Here is an 18,946-nt window from a genome sequence, read left to right as displayed (position 1 = left end):
CTGCCAACCCCTGGTGTGGAGTTATCCACCTTCCAATATTTAGAAATTCAGGCGTTTATTTTGAAGGTTTCCTCATTACCATAGAAAAGTGACGTCATCGCCAGTACTGCTAGCAGAATAGTAGTGGGGGAGTGCGAACCGAGGGTAGTGAAGTAGGAGAGAGGATGGTAAATTAAAAACGCGATCATCGATGAATTAAGGTAAATCTATTTTTTTTTTTTCAGTTCCTCGCATGTTTTGTGATGCAACTTGGTGTGTGTAGTCGTGTTCAAGGAGTTTGCACTACGTAGTTTGAAGAAATACCAGAAACACCTAACATTTGGCTCGTAGCATATGCCCAGAGGGGTCTCCCAGTGTGTAGCCAAAGTCAGAGCTAGTATTACCAGCTTGGCAACCACCTCAATACCTGCACTCCTTTTAACCCGTGGATTGCTGCCTTTGGTTTATTTTTCACATCTTTGGAATAAGATAAATAACTTTATGATATAATAAACTTATAATAAACAAAAATATGATCTGAAATCTGATGCAGGGCAGGCGCAGCAATGTAGGTTAATTGAATAAAAGGCATTGTTGGATTCCTTCCTTCGCCCTACCCCTTCAGCGCGTAGACCATTATCTCTTTTGTGGTAGACGAGTATCGCCCATTTAATGTTTTTTTTCCCCCTCTTATTTCTCTCAACAATGTGTCATTGTCATCAGATATTTTAAATCATGGGATAGAAACACTGGTTTTACAATCGCTTGTGTGATGATGGATACTGCAGTGAATTTAAATTTTTCTCCAATATGTGAGGAACGTCAGGCTTTCGCAACATTATAAACAATACTAATGATTTGACGTTTTACTGCGTAGGTTAGACCAAAATTCATCAGAATTAACACAAGATAGTGTAAATAGCTAAAATAAAAACATGGTTATGGGGATTTTGTTATTCATTTGTTTATTGTGGTTTTTCAAATTCATTTTCTGATATCTGCCACAATCTCTTAGAATATTTCCTGCTGTTTAATTTCAATTCGTCCTAATGATTTGATTCCTGAAAAATATAACATAAAGCGTCATGGTTGTTTACATCAGGTAGTACAACTGTCTTACCCTATCCTAACACAAAATAGGCCTATGGTTATTTTACTCCAATGTTTGTTTTGTTGCCATTTCAGTCTGTAAACAATGTCTGGGAATATGTTTAAAACGGTGATGTTAAATCAATTTTATGCTTGGTCTTTGAGTTTTAGTGGTTACATTTCCTCAGCCACATTCCTCAGTTTTATACCAAGTGGTAGGGATGCTGTTTGTCTGAAACACAAACTCAGGATTGTGGCTGTAAAAACCTACTATCCTTTTTTTGGTTTAACCGAATGAACACAAACATGGACGAAACAAAGTTCCCTTCCCATAATATCTGGAAAATCTATGTATAAAACGATTATTACACCTGATTATGTTAGGAGTTAGCATGTGTTTAGTAATAATTAAGTTAGCTAGTTAGGAGGGATCATGCTTGATGGACTAACCTTGGGGTGGCCTTTCCGGGAACACTGTGAACATGGCTCAGTAAGAGTCACACTGGGGACATCGTTTTGAGCCAGGTTAATAACTCTGGCTAACAGGGTTCTCGCTAATCTGTGACCTGATCTGCTCAGGCCAACTCTACTCCGTATTGGCACTCTGGTAGGAAGGTTATTGGTAACGCCACTTTGTATGTAAAGGACGAAAAGCGAGTTATTCGCTGGTGCAAGTGGGGATACAGGCTGAGGACAGAGTAAGTTTCACACATCCCCCATGTGCTGTACTTACTGTGGCAGTCTCATTTCAGGTATCGATGATTAATGCAATCAAGCCCCCTCCCTTCTCACTCACCAGGTGGCCCGAAGGTGGAGTGGAACATAACATTAACATGACACGAACCACTATGAACCAGAACGTCAGTTTCTAGTTATAATAAACTCTGTCAACATTAACACCAAGGAAGTTTGACGATCAGAGGCTGGTCATATTTAGAAAATGTCAACAATGTATGCTCACATTGTCTTGCTCACTTCAAATACCTCTCTCTACCTCTATTGTGTGTGTGTGTGTGTGTGTGTGTGTGTGTGTGTGTGCTGGGTTTTAGCCCAGCAATTAAACGTTGACCCTGCTGCTATCTTAGACCAGGTCTCTCTTGCAAGATAGATTTTTATCTCAATGAGACTAACCTCAGGTTAGGTTGAATCGATTGGGTTTGGTACTGATTAGGATTAGACCCCTGGTAGTTTTCTGGGGGGGACAAGGGTGGCTGACTTCAGGTCTAAACAAATCTCCTGTAGAAAACAGTGTATTTGAGTTAACAAGCATTAAGGAGAGTATATAAAGTGGGCCGGCTCAGATGATCAATATTCGACAGGTTTTTACCAGAGGGCCAAGCTGTTTTGGTCTAACATGCCTAAAACCCAGCTAAATGACCAGATCTTGTGATTTACTGACAGTGATCTCTGCCAGGAAGTCAAGATGAAACACTGGACAAATGAACAGGACACAGGCTAACACAACACAGGAAATAACAGAAAACAGGTTAGAACAGACACAGGCTAGGCTCGAACACAGGCCAAACCAGAACACAAGACTAGAACAGTTACAGAACAATGTAGTAGTCTTCTTAAATAGGCATGCCGATCAGAAGCTAGCAGGGCAAACTCATTGATGCTGTAGGTCAGGCGCCCTCTCCGAACCAGACCACCTGGTATATGGCCTGCTCTCTGTTCTCTTTCCTCCAGACTGTGGTTACAGCCTGTTTATATAAGTCTATGGTTCTCTCTTTTGAAGCGATGAGGTTGTTTTTGAGCAGGCAGGGGAGCAGGGGGGCAGAAGGGGCCTGTAAGGTCCATAAAAGGACCCTCAGCATCTTATCACCATCGGTGTGTTGTGCAGTCGTTAGATAGACAGATTACTCAAACGTCTCTTTTTTTCCCCAGTGTGTATTTTAGGAGGGGGGCGTGGGTTGTGTGATACTGCATCGATGTATGGCAAGACAGATGGGATGTGTTGTTATCAGTAGTACTATTTCTAACTTTGTATCTCCCTGGTTTTAAAAGCAAAAATTACCCCCGGGGTGCTGCCACTTGTACAGATGTAGGGCAACAGATTGGTGGAGATGGAGGATCAGAACTGAGGAGTAGTTCGGTCTTAAGTTTTGCCGAAGCTCAGTACCTTCATTAGAACTACTGTAAAATGGTCCAATCCAATTGAAAATGGGGGTGGGTGGCATTTCAATCATAGAAGTAGAATGGACCCATCCCTTCAGATCACTTCAATTTAGTTGGTACAGTTAGTGTCCCCTGCTAAGACAGCATGCTCTGATACTTTTTGTGTAGGTTCGCATCCCATACACAACATCCTTTTTTGTTTTTCTAATTTAAAAAATCTCCTACTGGTGCTAGTGTCAAATAACGCATATGTGACGAAGTGGATGACTATAATAATGCATGGTTAAATAAAGGTTAAATAAATAAATCCAAAATGTGGTACATTTTAAGTGTACACGTCTATTTAATAAACATGATTATTAGCAGTTTTTTTGTCCACGGGGTGGGAGAAAGACGTTGTTCCTCATTAAATGTATTCTTAATCTTCATTTTCAAGGTGTTGGCTGCACTTCCCTTTGCAACACACTAACAACACACTGGCAGCTTCATTAAATTGTACCCGCAAAATACCAGTCTCAACGTCAACAGTGAAGAGGCGACTCCGGGATGCTGGCCTTCTAGGCAGAGCTGTAAATAAAAAGCCATATCTCAGACTGGCCAATAAAAAGAAAAGATTAAGATGGGCAAAATAACAGACACTGGACAGAGGAACTCTGCCTAGAAGGCTAGCATCGTGGAGTTGCCTCTTCACTCTTGACGTTGAGACTGGTATTTTGCGGGTACTATTTAATGAAGCTGCCATTTGAGGACTTGTGAGGCGTCTATTTCTCAAACTAGACACTCTAATGTACTTGTCCTCTTGCTCAGTTGTGCACGGGGGCCTCCCACTCCTCTTTCTATTCTGGTTAGAGCCAGTTTGCGCTGTTCTGTGAAGGGAGTAGTACACAGCGTTGTACGAGATCTTCAGTTTCTTGGCAATTTCTCGCATGGAATAGCTATCATTTCTCAGAACAAGAATAGACTGACGAGTTTCAGAAGGAAGTTCTTTGTTTCTGGACATTTTGAGCCTGTAATCAAACCCACAAATGCTGATGCTCCAGATACTCAACTAGTCTAAAGAAGGCTAGTTTTATTGCTTCTTTAATCAGAACAACAGTTTTCAGCTGTGCTAACGTAATTGCAAAAAGGTTTTCTAATGATCAATTAGCCTTTTAAAAGGATAAACTTGGATTAGTTAACACAACGTGCCATTGGAACACAGTAGTGATGGTTGCTGATAATGGGCCTATGTAGATATTCAATTTTTTTTAAATCAGCCGTTTCCAGCTACAATAGTCATTTACAACATCAACAATGTCTACACTGTATTTCTGATCAATTTTATGTTGTTTTAATGGACAGAAAATGTGCTTTTCTTTCAAAAACAAGGACATTTCTAAGTGACCCCAAACTTTTGAACAGTAGTGTGTGTGTGTGTGTATGTATGTATATGTATGTATGTCCATGCTAAACATTTGTTATTAAGGCTGTGATTTCTGGCCAGACCCATGGAAAAGGCATCTTAGAAAACCTCTAGCAGAAAAATTCTTAGAAGGTACCAGTACATCAACACACAATAATGTTGAAGTCAAGAACCCTGACAACTAATATTAATATTTAGTTTTCCAGAAATTATTTTCCTTCTGTAAGTTTAAGAAATATTGCCTCGTGTCTTGTCAATCTGTTACCAAAAATCCACATCTTTATGATATGTTATCCTGCGTGAGGAGGGAAGGTTCAAAGAAGTGAAGGCAGACCTATCAGTTAGTTATAGTGTTTTTACTGATAATTTGGTTTATGATTCATTAAAAGGCCAGTGCAGTTATTTCCTGTTTTAAAAAAAATGACATTTCCACACTATGAGGTCAAAATAGCACTCTGAAATTGTGAAAATAATGCCCCTGAAATACTGGGAATTTCAGTCTGTTCTGGTGGGATGGAACTTTTGGCCCACATCATGGTGTAGGTACGCTGGCATGTGCATGTAATGGCTGTATGCTTTGATAACGAACAGACTGATAGATCTCATTCCTCAGAATCTAATGCTGCCAGAGGAGCTACAATGCGCTTATCCTTCTCCGCTTGCTAGTATGTTGTTTGGGCTTATGTGAAGAAACCACTGCGATGGTTGCAGGGAGAGCAGAGAGGTGTTAAGTATATGGCCATTTGTGGGCGATCCTGGGCATTGCAAGAATTTCAGGAACACATTTGGGCCTGCAGGACTTTAAATTAGTCTAGGAATATCAGTGGTTGGATTCTTTGAGTTCTCAGAACGGAGTAACTGACCTCTCCCTATTTCCTCCTCCCTCCCATGTGTGTTAACCAAAGTGTGTGTGAGATGGAGCAGCAAAACCATTTCAAGCAGCTGTTGCTGCAGCTCAACCAGCAGCGAGCCAAAGGGTACCTGTGTGATGTCATCATCGTGGTGGAGAATGCGCTGTTCCGTGCCCATAAGAACGTCCTGGCGGCCAGCAGCGTCTACTTCAAGTCGCTGGTCCCCCACGATAACCTGATCAACCTGGACACGGAGATGGTCAGCCCCTCCGTCTTCAGACAGGTGGGTCACCTGACAGGCAGCATCTCACTGACCGTAGGCACATATACACAGATATATTTGCGTTGGACTCTGTCATTCATCAATTTAGATTCCACATCAATCGTTGAAAGCTCAGCTGTTTTATCTGTATTCTGATATCAACTTGCTGTGAAACAAATTGCTCATTGGAACAATATAAATATTTAACTCGCACCCCCTCTCCTCTAGGTATTGGACTTCATCTATACAGGTCGTCTGTCCAGTTCTGACTCTGTCAGTGACCACAGTGTCTCGTCCCTCCTGACCGCCGCCTCCTACCTCCAGCTGACCGAACTAGCTGCTCTCTGTCGGAGGAAGCTCAAACACAACGGACAGACCCCCTCCAGCTCCAACAAGTTGACCACCTCCCCAACCCCCAATGGACACACCCCTGGCCCCCTCCGCCTCTCCTCCACCCCCCTCAGAGCAACCCCCAGCCACCATAACAACCACTCAGGGTCCAGGAAGGGCAACCTGAGGAACCAGAGATGGGGCCAGGAGGGGAGGCTGAGAGAGGATCTCTCCGAGGAGGAGGTGTTTATTTCGGGCTCGCGGTGTGCTTCCCTCAGCCCCTCTGGAGGAAGTAGGGTTAATGGGCTGGCTCTAGGACTGGACCTGTCCAAGAGGAGTCCATCAGGAAGCACCGCCACAGAGGAAGTGTCCCCCAGCAGTCTCCCCCAAAGCTCCTCCCCCCACTCCTCATCTGTTTCTCCCACTCCTCCCACCACCGCAGAGCCTAGGGAGAACCAGAGGCAGCTTCCAAATACCTCCACAGACCTCTTGCCTAGGGCCCCTTGCAAGAGACCCCGACCCCACAGAGAGGCCACCAACCTGGGAGAGACGGGCAAGGCACTGCACAAGGGCCTAGTGAAGAAACCAGGGGCCCCAGGGCACGAAAAGCTGGTCAGAGGGGATAGAGTGACCCCAGAGCTGGAGGATGGGGAGGTGGATGGAGAGGAGAATGGCCAGGACCAGAGTGAAGAGAGTGGGCACAGTGGGAGTGAGGGAGGAGGAGGAGGAGCTGGAGGTAAGAGAAATGGGAACACCAACTATATCTACCGTCAGCCCCAGCCAGGGTTTGAGCCAGGTGTGGGGGACAATCTGTACGTCTGCATCCCCTGTGGGAAAGGCTTCCCCAGCTCCGAGCAGCTTAACGCCCACGTCGACACACACACCCAGGATGAAATCTACATCGAAGAAGAGGAGGAAGAAGAAGAGGAGGGTGGTGGATACCTGAAGGACGAAGACCCTGACATCTATGCATCACGGGGAGTGGAGCCTGGCGCTGACGAACCTCGGCATCGTTGCACAGTCTGCAGTAAGACCTGCAAGGACGCGGTGTCGCTACGGGAACACGAGAAGAGCCATTGGCTGAACCGGCCGTTCCCCTGTAACATCTGTGGCAAGTTGTTCACCCAGCGAGGCACCATGACCCGCCACATGAGGAGCCACCTGGGCCTCAAGCCCTTCGCCTGCGAGGAGTGCGGCATGCGCTTCACACGCCAGTACCGTCTCGCCGAGCACATGCGGGTCCACTCGGGGGAGAAGCCCTACGAGTGCCAGCTGTGTGGCGGAAAGTTCACCCAGCAACGCAACCTCCTCAGCCATCTAAAGATGCACACCTCTCCCTCATAGAGGACACTTCACCATGGTTACTACAGCTGGACCACAGCTATCTGGGCTCTATTAAGCTGTCTGCCTCATCTTCAGATGCTATCTGGTGTTGCTGTTACCCATAGTACCTCCTCACCCTTGTAAACACACCTGGGTTCTACCTCAACTTTAGAAACTCACCTTGAAAGGAATGACCCCACCTTTATAACCACTCCTCCTGAGTAACTCTGCTCCTTTACTTTATCTCAACCTCTTAACAACCATCACCCATACCTCAAATCAAACATCACCCATACCTCAACCTCATAACAACCTTCACCCATACCTCAACCTCATAACAACCTTCACCCATACCTCAACCTCATAACAACCTTCACCCATACCTCAACCTCATAACAACCTTCACCCATACCTCAACCTCATAACAACCTTCACCCATACCTCAACCTCATAACAACCTTCACCCATACCTCATAACAACCGTCACACATACCTCAACCTCATATCAACCATCACCCATACCTCAACCTCATATCAACCATCACCCGTAACTGAACAACTATCACCCATAGCCTCACCCATGACAACTGTTCCTCTGACTTGCCTCAACCCCATTTTACTAATACCAACCATTACGTCACCCTCAGAACCCCATCTTACTAATACCAACCATTGCATCACCTTCAGAACCCCATCTTACTAATACCAACCATTCCATCACCCTCAGAACCCCATTTTACTAATACCAACCATTACGTCACCCTCAGAACCCCATCTTACTAATACCAACCATTGCATCACCTTCAGAACCCCATCTTACTAATACCAACCATTCCATCACCCTCAGAACCCCATCTTACTAATACCAACCATTACGTCACCCTCAGAACCCCATCTTACTAATACCAACCATTACGTCACCCTCAGAACCCCATCTTACTAATACCAACCATTACGTCACCCTCAGAACCCCATCTTACTAATACCAACCATTACGTCACCCTCAGAACCCCATTTTACTAATACCAACCATTACGTCACCCTCAGAACCCCATCATAAAATCCACATAGAGCCAGCCAGCCAGATGTACTGGCCATCTCAGGGTCAACACACCACACCTCGCCATCTGCCAAAGACTCCTTCCCATCCCAGGTGGCTCAAACGTGTTTTGATGATAGCTTTTAGCATCCAACCAAACTTGTCCTCCCAGGGTGTCAGTTCTGTGCCTCCAGGCTGCTGTAGCTGTCTCTCGCTGGTCAATGTGTGACCTCAATGCCTCTACTACCTCATTATAAGACGCATACTGGACCCCAGGCATGACTGGCTAACAGTCAGTAGTAATACTATGTTCTCTAGCTAGATGGAACAGGTTAGTCAGCCTATCCTCTGTGTATATAATAATAATTTTTCACCTCCACATACACAGCCTGTTTGAAACTTGCCGTTATTAGAAATTGATCAGGGGTATTCTTAACGCAATGATGTTTACTTTACTGTTGGTTTACAGGTCAGGGTTTGTATTTTATGTGAAGTCTTGAAAAAGCCAAACTTGGGGGGGTTAAATGTTTTGAGAACTTATTGCTACGCTTTTGTGAATGTTTAAACTGGGTATTTCTACTTTGGGCCTGGGAGGGGTGGGGATATTTTCTGTGAGGCATCATACTCTGGTGGTACTGTTGTGTTTTGTGTGTAGTGTTTTTTTTTCTTTAAAAGGCTGGTCTACTGAGACAGGTGGCCAGTATCCCTGTATTAAGTTTGCTTTTGGTTTTCAACAAGTTCCTCCTATCTCTTAAAGAGATTCTCCGGTACTTTTGTATACTTTTTAGCTAGTAGTTCTAAAAGTCATGCTCACCAGCCAAAAGTGGTCCCTGAAAAATGCTTACTACGTCACTGTATGTGCAGATATGTTCACCACGTCATTGCTCTCTTGCGCTGCTGTGTGTGCATCTTGCTAGCTGTCACTCAAATGGCGAGGGACTGAAGCTCATTGGCTAGAACTCAAATTGCAAGCGGGCTGGCCCACATGGGAGAAAATGTAGGGAAAATGGCACAGCACAGTTTCCAGAAAAACGGTCGCTTTCAAACTAGGGATTTCGTGGCAAATTGAGGTAATATAGTATTTCTGCTCATAGATTATGCATGTATGAACTACATATTGACACATCCAGCCCAAAGCTGGAGATTTAAAAAAACACTTAGCCAAAGTTCCAGAGCATGTCTTTAATGCTGTGAGGAGAGCATAGCTTTCTGGACAGTGTATTACTAGTGTATGACAGAGCTGAAACTGCTACGAGATTGTATATTGAAATCCAAAGAGAACGAATACAAAACCAACAAACTTAACAACCAAAGTCTTTCAGTGTCAAAGTGAAGTTGTACCCATGTTATTATGTCTACGGTATAGTCCACTCCTAGTTCCACACAAACAGCCATGTGGTTGGAATTACCAATGTTGATTGGACCAACCTCACTTTATGGTCTTACATTATCTTTACTCTGTCCTCAGGAGGACTACATTACATGTCATTTCAGACCAAAAATCTAAGACTGTTGTATGACTCCGTTTTGGACTAGTATTTAAATCCTCTTTCCTCCATGTTGAAAGAAAGTCATTTTTACACCAGAAACATGTATATTACTCCTCAACTCAGGAACCATTGCTGTCAGGGTCTGGCATCTATACAGTCCATATCAACACTCTCTCTGGTTGTTTTGGTTGAGGCATTTAGAATGTAATATGTCGACAACTCAAATGAAAGCGAGCCGAGAGAAACATGTTTGAGCTGTGACAGGGATACTTCTGACTCATATCTTCAGGGAGTGTTCGTTGTGTTGTCAAACACTGTCAAATGTCTGTGCGGAAAGCATAAACACTAGCTTCCTACACAAGAGATTTTTTACAGGGAGAGGGTGGTGATTATCTTCTTTCAAATAACTGAGTGATGAAATGTCAATTTTACTATTTTAGCTCTTGAATGTTATATCAGCATGCATTTGGTCAACAAACCCTTTATCTAGTAAGATTGTTCTATTTGTCTGTTGCTGTCCCTCTGTTTAGGAAGTTGTTGCAGAAACTTAGTGTTGATGTCTATTGATTATTCACGAATGTATTTATAAGTTGGATCCTGTTTTAAGCCTCTTTATGATAACTCAGTGGATGATAGTCATGGGCTTTGCTACTTTGTTACTGCTCATCTAGAAAAAAATATGTTAAGTAGCTGCACGGTCAGCGTCTCTGATGCTGAACGCGAGCGGATTGACTAGCAAGGAAACGAGCAGTGTTGCGCTAGCTTAGTTCATTCAGTGTGTGTCGCAGCGTGGATTAAAACAGACATGGCAAAGCAAGCTGTTCTGCTAATACTTCAGTTTCTTTTGGTACTTTCAAAGATTTAGGACTATGTTAATTCATCAGTTCTTGATCTGTCCTCGGCTGCTAATGGTGTGATAATAGCCTCCTAGTCAGTTCACCAATGACGACAAGGCATATTGAATGAATGGTAGACCTGAACTGAGAAGGAAGATTGATTAATTAAGTCAAGGATGGAGATCTGAAACAAGCTCGTATAGGGGCGGCAGGTGGTTCGAGCGTTGGGCCAGTAACCGAAAGGTTGCTGGATCGAATCCCTGAGCTGACAAGGTAAAAATCAGTCGTTCTGCCCTTGAACAAAGCAGTTAACCCACTGTTCAGTGTAAATAAGAATTTGTTCTTAACTGACTTGCCTTGTTAAATAAAGGTTACATTTAAAAAATATATAGGCCTTGTTCAGGTGTTCCATGATTATTCCATTTACAGTAGACTAGGTCTACTACATTGCATCTAGTAATTGAACTAGGCCTATTCAGAATTTGTCGGCCCCCCCCTTACATTTTCACTATACTATCCATATAACGACAGCTAATAGAATAATCATTACCCCTAAATTTAACCTATTAGAAATGTTACAAAGTAATTGAGAACCACTCTAAATTCAGTCAGGATCAACTACTGCGTTGGCTACATTGTATTGATATAATTTAATTCTCTAAGTTTCAGAAAATTGCAGTTTTTCAAAAAAAGCTAAACGCTCCAACTTTCAGATGGGGTCACCTCCCCCTCACCTGACCTCAGGCCTACATTAACACCTCCTTGTCAGAAAATTCTAGGGAGATCCCTGGTTTGTAAACTTCTTAACCAAAACCAAGCACCGATGAGTCTATAGCCTACCATTCGTACTGAGGCGGTCTTCTGCCAACATCATTATCGGGCTAAAAAAGAAAGGTACATTTGTCTCGGATCTGAGCGTGGTGTCGCACACGAGCCGTCGTGGGGTCCAGGGGCGTCGCCGTCTCGCTGAAGTGTAACTCCTAAAGATTCTTTAAGGTTGGCAGGTCTGGGCTAAGTTAACCCCAAACAACTTGACTACATTGTGAGAGTGCCATAGTATGATATCTTTGGTGAAATGTCCCTTTTAAAACATGAAATAGCCATAAACCACGTCAAGCTCCGAGCCCAAGACACTGGAGATGGGGGGAATTTAATGTACTGCTCCTGAGGCGTTTGATGTGTTTTATACCACTTTTATCCCAAAGTAAGAAGAATACAAAGATGACATGTTTTTACTGTGCTGCATTGTTTCCTGTGCTTTTTTTGTTTGTTTTGTTTTTTGAGAATGTGATCTGTGTTTATTGTCATGTCATCTGTTTTATATGCTAGTTTATCCATTGGAATGGGAACCCCAACTCGTGGTAGACACTATGTATTGTATCCTACAGAAAGCATTGTTTTTTTTCCAAAGCAACTTCTGTTGAAGGCTGGTATTGTTACTAGTACAGAGATGCTTCTTGTTTAATCTCTATCAGAAAACCAAAGGTGTCTATGGCAGCTTTAATATGTACGTAGTAGTCACACATGCCACTACAAATCCAAACCAAGCCACAAATGAATCCACCCAAAAGCAATGTAATTCCTAAGACTACTGGGCTAAAACCACGTCAAAGCTGCATCTATGTATTAATTTACTTATCTCTGTTTTTGTAGAACAAGTTTCTCTGTTCTACAAAATATTTGCTCAATTATATTTTCTGTCTTAATTGAACATGCTTGCAGACAACTCCAAAGTTGTTTTAATTCCTCAGTTTGTGTTCAGGAGTTTCTTTATCCGTGTGGCTCACACACTGCACCGTCACATGATTCAGAATCCACTGGTCAACCTACAGTCTTAATGTACAGATATGGGAATGGAATCTAATAACAATATTTTAATTAAACTTGATTAGAAAGAACTGAATGATTCTTTAGTTTTTTTGTGTGGTGTGTTGGGGGGGGTTTCACTGGTGGATATTATTGGGGTGAGGAAAGAGAGGGGGAGGGGATGGGTTCAGACTCGGGAGGGGGGGGCTGTTCCAGTTGGGCATGGTTGAAGAGTCGTGTGTGTGTGTGGGGAGGGGCGTGGGGCAACGTCTACCATCTGTAGGACGGTCTATTGTGCCCAAGTCAAATAGGCTTTCCTTCAATCCTTCAACAGACTGACTCCTTCTGTCTCTCTCTCTGTCCACCCCCCCCTCCTAGTTCAGTTATCACAAAGGTGAGAATTGGTCTGAAGATAGTTGTGCACTCCAAAGCTTCATTAGACATTTTCAGTGGGAAGCACAGCAGTCCTTTTGGTCATAGCCTGCCTGTGTTTGTTTGTGTATGTGGTAACCTGTACACCCCACTTACTCCCCCAACACACTTAAACACACACCCTAGCCCCTGGGGGAGCGGAGCGGTTGATAATGTGAGGCCCATGTAAAGCCCCTCCCCTCCTGGTGTCACATGCCAGTTGACCCTTAAAGGGGTCAAGGTCCAACACAATAGACTGCATTTTTATTCAACCCCCTCCCTCCTCCCTCCCTATGTCCTCCTTTCATGGCCACCGCGCCCAAATATGGCAGCAGGCAGGGATACATAATTAGATGCGTTTCAATCTGAGGGTGGACCTGAAGGGATTTGCATTTTGGAGGGGCAGGTTGAAGGTGGACTGGTGTTGCTGATTCCAGAAATGAGCAGTTAAGGCCTGCCTGAGCCAGTGTTCATTTTGGCACTCATTTTTTTGTTGTTGTTGATTTAGTCTATTCTTAGTAATTTTGACTAAAATATAATGAAGTCTTAGTCACATTTTTGTTATTTGAATTATGATTTAGTTTAGTTATTGTCAAAATGACACAAACAGTGGGCCATTTTAGTCCACTAAATGCCCTTTCATTTTAGTCACATCACATTTGTATTGCTTCATTTTACCTTTAGTAAACATAAATCACTGACTTTCAAACATACATAGCCTTGTCCTACCAACACATTTTTCTGCATAACATCTTCATTTCTTCCCAACAGCAGAACTATGACAAACATATATAAGAGTAATCTGGCCATGTAAATTCCTTATCAGCATACATAGATATTGCACAATACACACAAAACAGACACACAAAAGTGTAGAAAGAGCGAGAGTAGTACAATCATTAGATGGTGCCGCAAAGTATTGGTAAGTAGTATGGGTTGCACCTCCATCACTAGGTCGCATCATTGCCATTGTTATCACTGTTCCACAGCCACATTTGTTTTCCAAAAGCAGAACAGGGGCTAATGACTGTTTCGTCCAGTGATGTCGTCTAGTTACTAAACCTTGAGTCCGAATCGAGTCCCAAGTCCACTGTGCTCGAGTCCAAGGCAGAGTCACCAATGATCGAGTCACAAGTTGAGTCCCAGTGCTCGAGTCCTGGTCAAAGTGCTCAAGCCTGAGTCACTGGGTCCCCATTAACTTAAAATAAAAGGATTTACATACACTATATCTGACTATTGGCAAGAGGAATTTAGTCAATAAACTGTTTGCTATCCCTTTTCCTTTCTTTCTGTGTCATATAGACTACTGGCAATGTTACCAGTGCCATGTTCCGTTGCAAAATGTTCTGAACATTGCAGATGGAAATACCATGAATAGAGCAGATGTTTCTTATTCAACATGTCAGAGAGGCATGTTTGTTCTACCGAGCATATATCTATCTGAACGTTCCAAAACATTGTGTCCTGCTGAACCCGCCCCAGGTTATATTTTTAAATTTTTTATAATTGATTTATTTTTCTTTGTTTTTCCCCAGGTTGTTACCTCATTAGCTACATTATCTATCATGACTGAACAAGGTGTAGCCTAAACAAATGGTTAATGGTACATCTGCAAGTAGTCTAGTTTTACAGATTGGTCTCATAGAGTAGACGTAACATAGTAAATGTAAATCCAGAAACTCTTTTAGTGTGATATGTTAAGTTTGGTATGGTTACATAAGACAGATGGTTACTTAAGGCAAAAAATGAAAATAGGGTGGTTGGTCGGGTTGGAGGGGTGGACATATAACGCGAGTTCAAATCTCATCAAAGACAACTTTAGCATTTGAGCTAATTAGCAACTTTTCAACTACTACTACAACTTTTTATCTACTTTGCAACTACTTAGCATGTTAGCTAACCCTTACCCTAACCCCTAGCTTACCTAACATTAGCCAGCTAGCTAACGTTAGCTACCTAGCAAGAAATCATAACATATAAGTTTAGCAAATTGGTAACGTATTGTACATTTTGCTCATTCGTAACATATAGCACGTTTTTCAAATATGTAACATATAATATGAATTGTAATTCGTAACATTAACTACCAAATGGGCGATGGACATCCACAAACTAATACATACTATATGAAACGTAACATATCATACTAAATGTTGTTTCTGATTTTACGTACAAAATAATACGATATGCTCTGACACCAGGTTGCAGCACATTATAATTTGCCATACACTGCAGTCCGTCCTATGAATCCCCAGTACATTTGTAGTTCAGTCTAAATTCTTCTATTTCAGTCCTTGGCCTTTCTATAGCCTGCAATGTTTCCAAATATTCGATTTTGAGCTGGCATCGGACGTGGGAACCGGAGAACCCATTTTCTCTCATTTGGGATGATATTTCTTCATAAATATATTTATTTCTATGCATGCCAATTTTATTAAGAGCTGGACACGGTATTGGGCTTTGGCATCTGACCACAGTGCAAGTATGCACTTGGTTTCGAATTCAACTGACCAGTGTCATTTTTTTGAGAGGGTGGGACAAACATGACGTTGGCCAAATTCATACGCATCGTTGTCTGGACTCGTTTACACTTCAAGGATGTCCTTACAAGATGTGTCTTCGACTAACTCTGAAGTTGGTCAAGAAACTCATCACAGTCGTGTTTTGATTGTCTACTCCTGTCGACAAAGTCTAATCTCTCTCTGCCTGTCATCTCATCAGGTCACCACGATTAAGGCCGATTAAATAACAGAGCTCATTGTTCATTTTTTTATGTGTGTTCTAGAGATGGGATGTGATCCTAGCTGAGTCCGTAGGCAATCAAACAATCACATCTAGTTGACAATGGGCATGACTTTGTCTACATATCATCCACAAACCATTAGCATACAGAGCAAGAAAGCAGCAGATGCTATGAGTTTTCGTCCACTGCTCTCTCCATCCTTCTGTTTCTGTCTCCATCCTTTTGTTGCCTTCTGAGGCTTCCATCCACCCTAACCCCAGATGCCCGACTCGACCAACCCCTTTTGTCCTTTAGTGGTGGGCCTGGGTACTGAGGGGGGGGACTGGGGTGTGTGTGGCAGAGGTCCTTTAACTCCCCAGGGCCAGCTGTGATGTTCAGAGACCCCCCTCCCCAACACAACACACACATGTCTTTGTGCCCACGACTATAGAGTGAGTGGTCATTACTTTTACATAACATCCTTAAACGCCTTACTTTAAGTAGCTCAGAAACAAGCTTAACTGTCAAACCAACAGGGCTCTTAGTGACCAAAGCAAAGACGAAATTGGGCCACTGTTAATTTCGTCAACAAAAATTGTGGCTAAAATATTAGTCATTTTTCAGTGGCAATTGACTGGACTATAAGTGAGTAAATAGATCCAGAAAATACATAACTAAACGAAAATGAGTTTTCATTTCAGTTGACTAAAACAAGACGAGACAATTGTGCACCTCCCATAGTTTGTTCTGGACTTGGGGACTGTGAAGAGACCTCTAGTGGCATGTCTTGTGGGGTATTTATGGTGTCCGAGCTGTGTGCCAGTGGTTCAAACAGACAGCTCGGTGCATTCAACATGTCAATGTTGAACCTGTCAACCTCTCACAAATACAGTGCCTTGCGAAAGTATTCGGCCCCCTTGAACTTTGCGACCTTTTGCCACATTTCAGGCTTCAAACATAAAGATATAAAACTGTATTTTTTTGTGAAGAATCAACAACAAGTGGGACACAATCATGAAGTGGAACGACATTTATTGGATATTTCAAACTTTTTTAACAAATCAAAAACTGAAAAATTGGGCGTGCAAAATTATTCAGCCCCCTTAAGTTAATACTTTGTAGCGCCATCTTTTGCTGCGATTACAGCTGTAAGTCGCTTGGGGTATGTCTCTATCAGTTTTGCACATCGAGAGACTGAAATTTTTTCCCATTCCTCCTTGCAAAACAGCTCAAGCTCAGTGAGTTTGGATGGAGAGCATTTGTGAACAGCAGTTTTCAGTTCTTTCCACAGATTCTCGATTGGATTCAGGTCTGGACTTTGACTTGGCCATTCTAACACCTGGATATGTTTATTTTTGAACCATTCCATTGTAGATTTTGCTTTATGTTTTGGATCATTGTCTTGTTGGAAGACAAATCTCCGTCCCAGTCTCAGGTCTTTTGCAGACTCCATCAGGTTTTCTTCCAGAATGGTCCTGTATTTGGCTCCATCCATCTTCCCATCAATTTTAACCATCTTCCCTGTTCCTGCTGAAGAAAAGCAGGCCCAAACCATGATGCTGCCACCACCATGTTTGACAGTGGGGATGGTGTGTTCAGGGTGATGAGCTGTGTTGCTTTTACGCCAAACATAACGTTTTGCATTGTTGCCAAAAAGTTCAATTTTGGTTTCATCTGACCAGAACACCTTCTTCCACATGTTTGGTGTGTCTCCCAGGTGGCTTGTGGCAAACTTTAAACAACACTTTTTATGGATATCTTTAAGAAATGGCTTTCTTCTTGCCACTCTTCCATAAAGGCCAGATTTGTGCAATATACGACTCATTGTTGTCCTATGGACAGAGTCTCCCACCTCAGCTGTAGATCTCTGCAGTTCATCCAGAGTGATCATGGGCCTCTTGGCTGCATCTCAGATCAGTCTTCTCTTTGTATGAGCTGAAAATTTAGAGGGACGGCCAGGTCTTGGTAGATTTGCAGTGGTCTGATACTCCTTCCATTTCAATATTATCGCTTGCACAGTGCTCCTTGGGATGTTTAAAGCTTGGGAAATCTTTTTGTATCCAAATCCGGCTTTAAACTTCTTCACAACAGTATCTCGGACCTGCCTGGTGTGTTCCTTGTTCTTCATGATGCTCTGCGCTTTTAACTGACCTCTGAGACTATCACAGTGCAGGTGCATTTATACGGAGACTTGATTACACACAGGTGGATTGTATTTATCATCATTAGTCATTTAGGTCAACATTGGATCATTCAGAGATCCTCACTGAACTTCTGGAGAGAGTTTGCTGCACTGAAAGTAAAGGGGCTGAATAATTTTGCACGCCCAATTTTTCAGTTTTTGATTTGTTAAAAAAGTTTGACATATCCAATAAATGTCGTTCCACTTCATGATTGTGTCCCACTTGTTGTTGATTCTTCACAAAAAAATACAGTTTTATATCTTTATGTTTGAAGCCTGAAATGTGGCAAAAGGTCGCAAAGTTCAAGGGGGCCGAATACTTTCGCAAGGCACTGTACAAGTAGTGATGAAGTCCATCAATCCTCCACTTTGAGCCAGGAGAGATTGACATGCATATTATTAATGTTAGCTCTCCGTGTACATCCAAGGGCAAGTCGTGCTGCTCTGTTCTGAGCCAATTGCGATTTTCCTAAGTCCCTCTTTGTGGCACCTGACTAAACGACTGAACAGTAGATCAGGTGCGACAAAACTAGGGCCTGTAGGACCTGCCTTGTTGATTGTGCTGGTAAGAATGCAGGGCAGCGCTTAATTATAGAAAGACCTTTCCCCATCCTCATAACTGTTGTATCAATATGTTTTGACCATGACAGTTTACAATCCAGGGCTACTCCAAGCAGTTTAGTTTCCTCGACTTGCTCAATTTCCACATTATTTATTACAAGATTTAGTTGAGTTTAGTGAAAGATTTGTCCCAAATACCATGCTTTTAGTTTTTTAAATATTTAGGACTAATTTATTCCTTGCCATCCATTCTGAAACTAACTGCAGCTCTTTGTTAAGTGTTGCTGTCATTTCAGTCGCTGTGGTAACTGATGTGTGTAGTGTTGAGTCATCTGCATACATAGATACACTGGCTTTACTCAAAGCCAGTGGAATATTGTTAGTAAAGATTGAAAAATGTAAGGGGCCTAGACAGCTGCCCTAGGGAATTCCTGATTCTACCTGGATTTTGTTGGAGAGGCTTCCATTAAAGAACACCCTCTGTGTTCTGTTAGACAGGTAACTCTTTATCCACAATATAGCAGGGGTGTAAAGCTATAACACAT

At 42.7% G+C, this 18,946-nt stretch overlaps 1 protein-coding gene across 1 annotated transcript; it reads left to right on the top strand.

Annotated features, from left to right (window-relative positions):
- The first annotated feature begins 55 nt into the window (after positions 1–55).
- LOC112219585 (hypermethylated in cancer 2 protein) lies at positions 56–12,617 on the top strand. Its single transcript, XM_024380941.2, has 3 exons — positions 56–200; positions 5,494–5,722; positions 5,930–12,617. Exons 2-3 carry the CDS (start codon positions 5,504–5,506, stop codon positions 7,373–7,375), a joined length of 1,665 nt encoding a protein of 554 aa, XP_024236709.1. The 5' UTR covers positions 56–200; positions 5,494–5,503; the 3' UTR covers positions 7,376–12,617.
- The last annotated feature ends 6,329 nt before the right edge of the window (positions 12,618–18,946 follow it).

The sequence above is a fragment of the Oncorhynchus tshawytscha genome, linkage group LG20, assembly GCF_018296145.1.
Source record: "Oncorhynchus tshawytscha isolate Ot180627B linkage group LG20, Otsh_v2.0, whole genome shotgun sequence".
Taxonomy (NCBI): Eukaryota; Metazoa; Chordata; class Actinopteri; order Salmoniformes; family Salmonidae; genus Oncorhynchus; species Oncorhynchus tshawytscha.
Note: the sequence above shows the minus strand (reverse complement) of the source record. Positions and strands in the feature narration are given on the sequence as shown.

Excerpts from the sequence above, each read along its gene's own strand:
- LOC112219585 (XM_024380941.2), top strand. The coding sequence starts at position 5,504 with ATGGAGCAGCAAAACCATTTCAAGCAGCTGTTGCTGCAGCTCAACCAG. Across the intron at positions 5,723-5,929 it reads GCCCCTCCGTCTTCAGACAG|GTATTGGACTTCATCTATAC; the intron begins GTGGGTCACCTG and ends CCTCTCCTCTAG.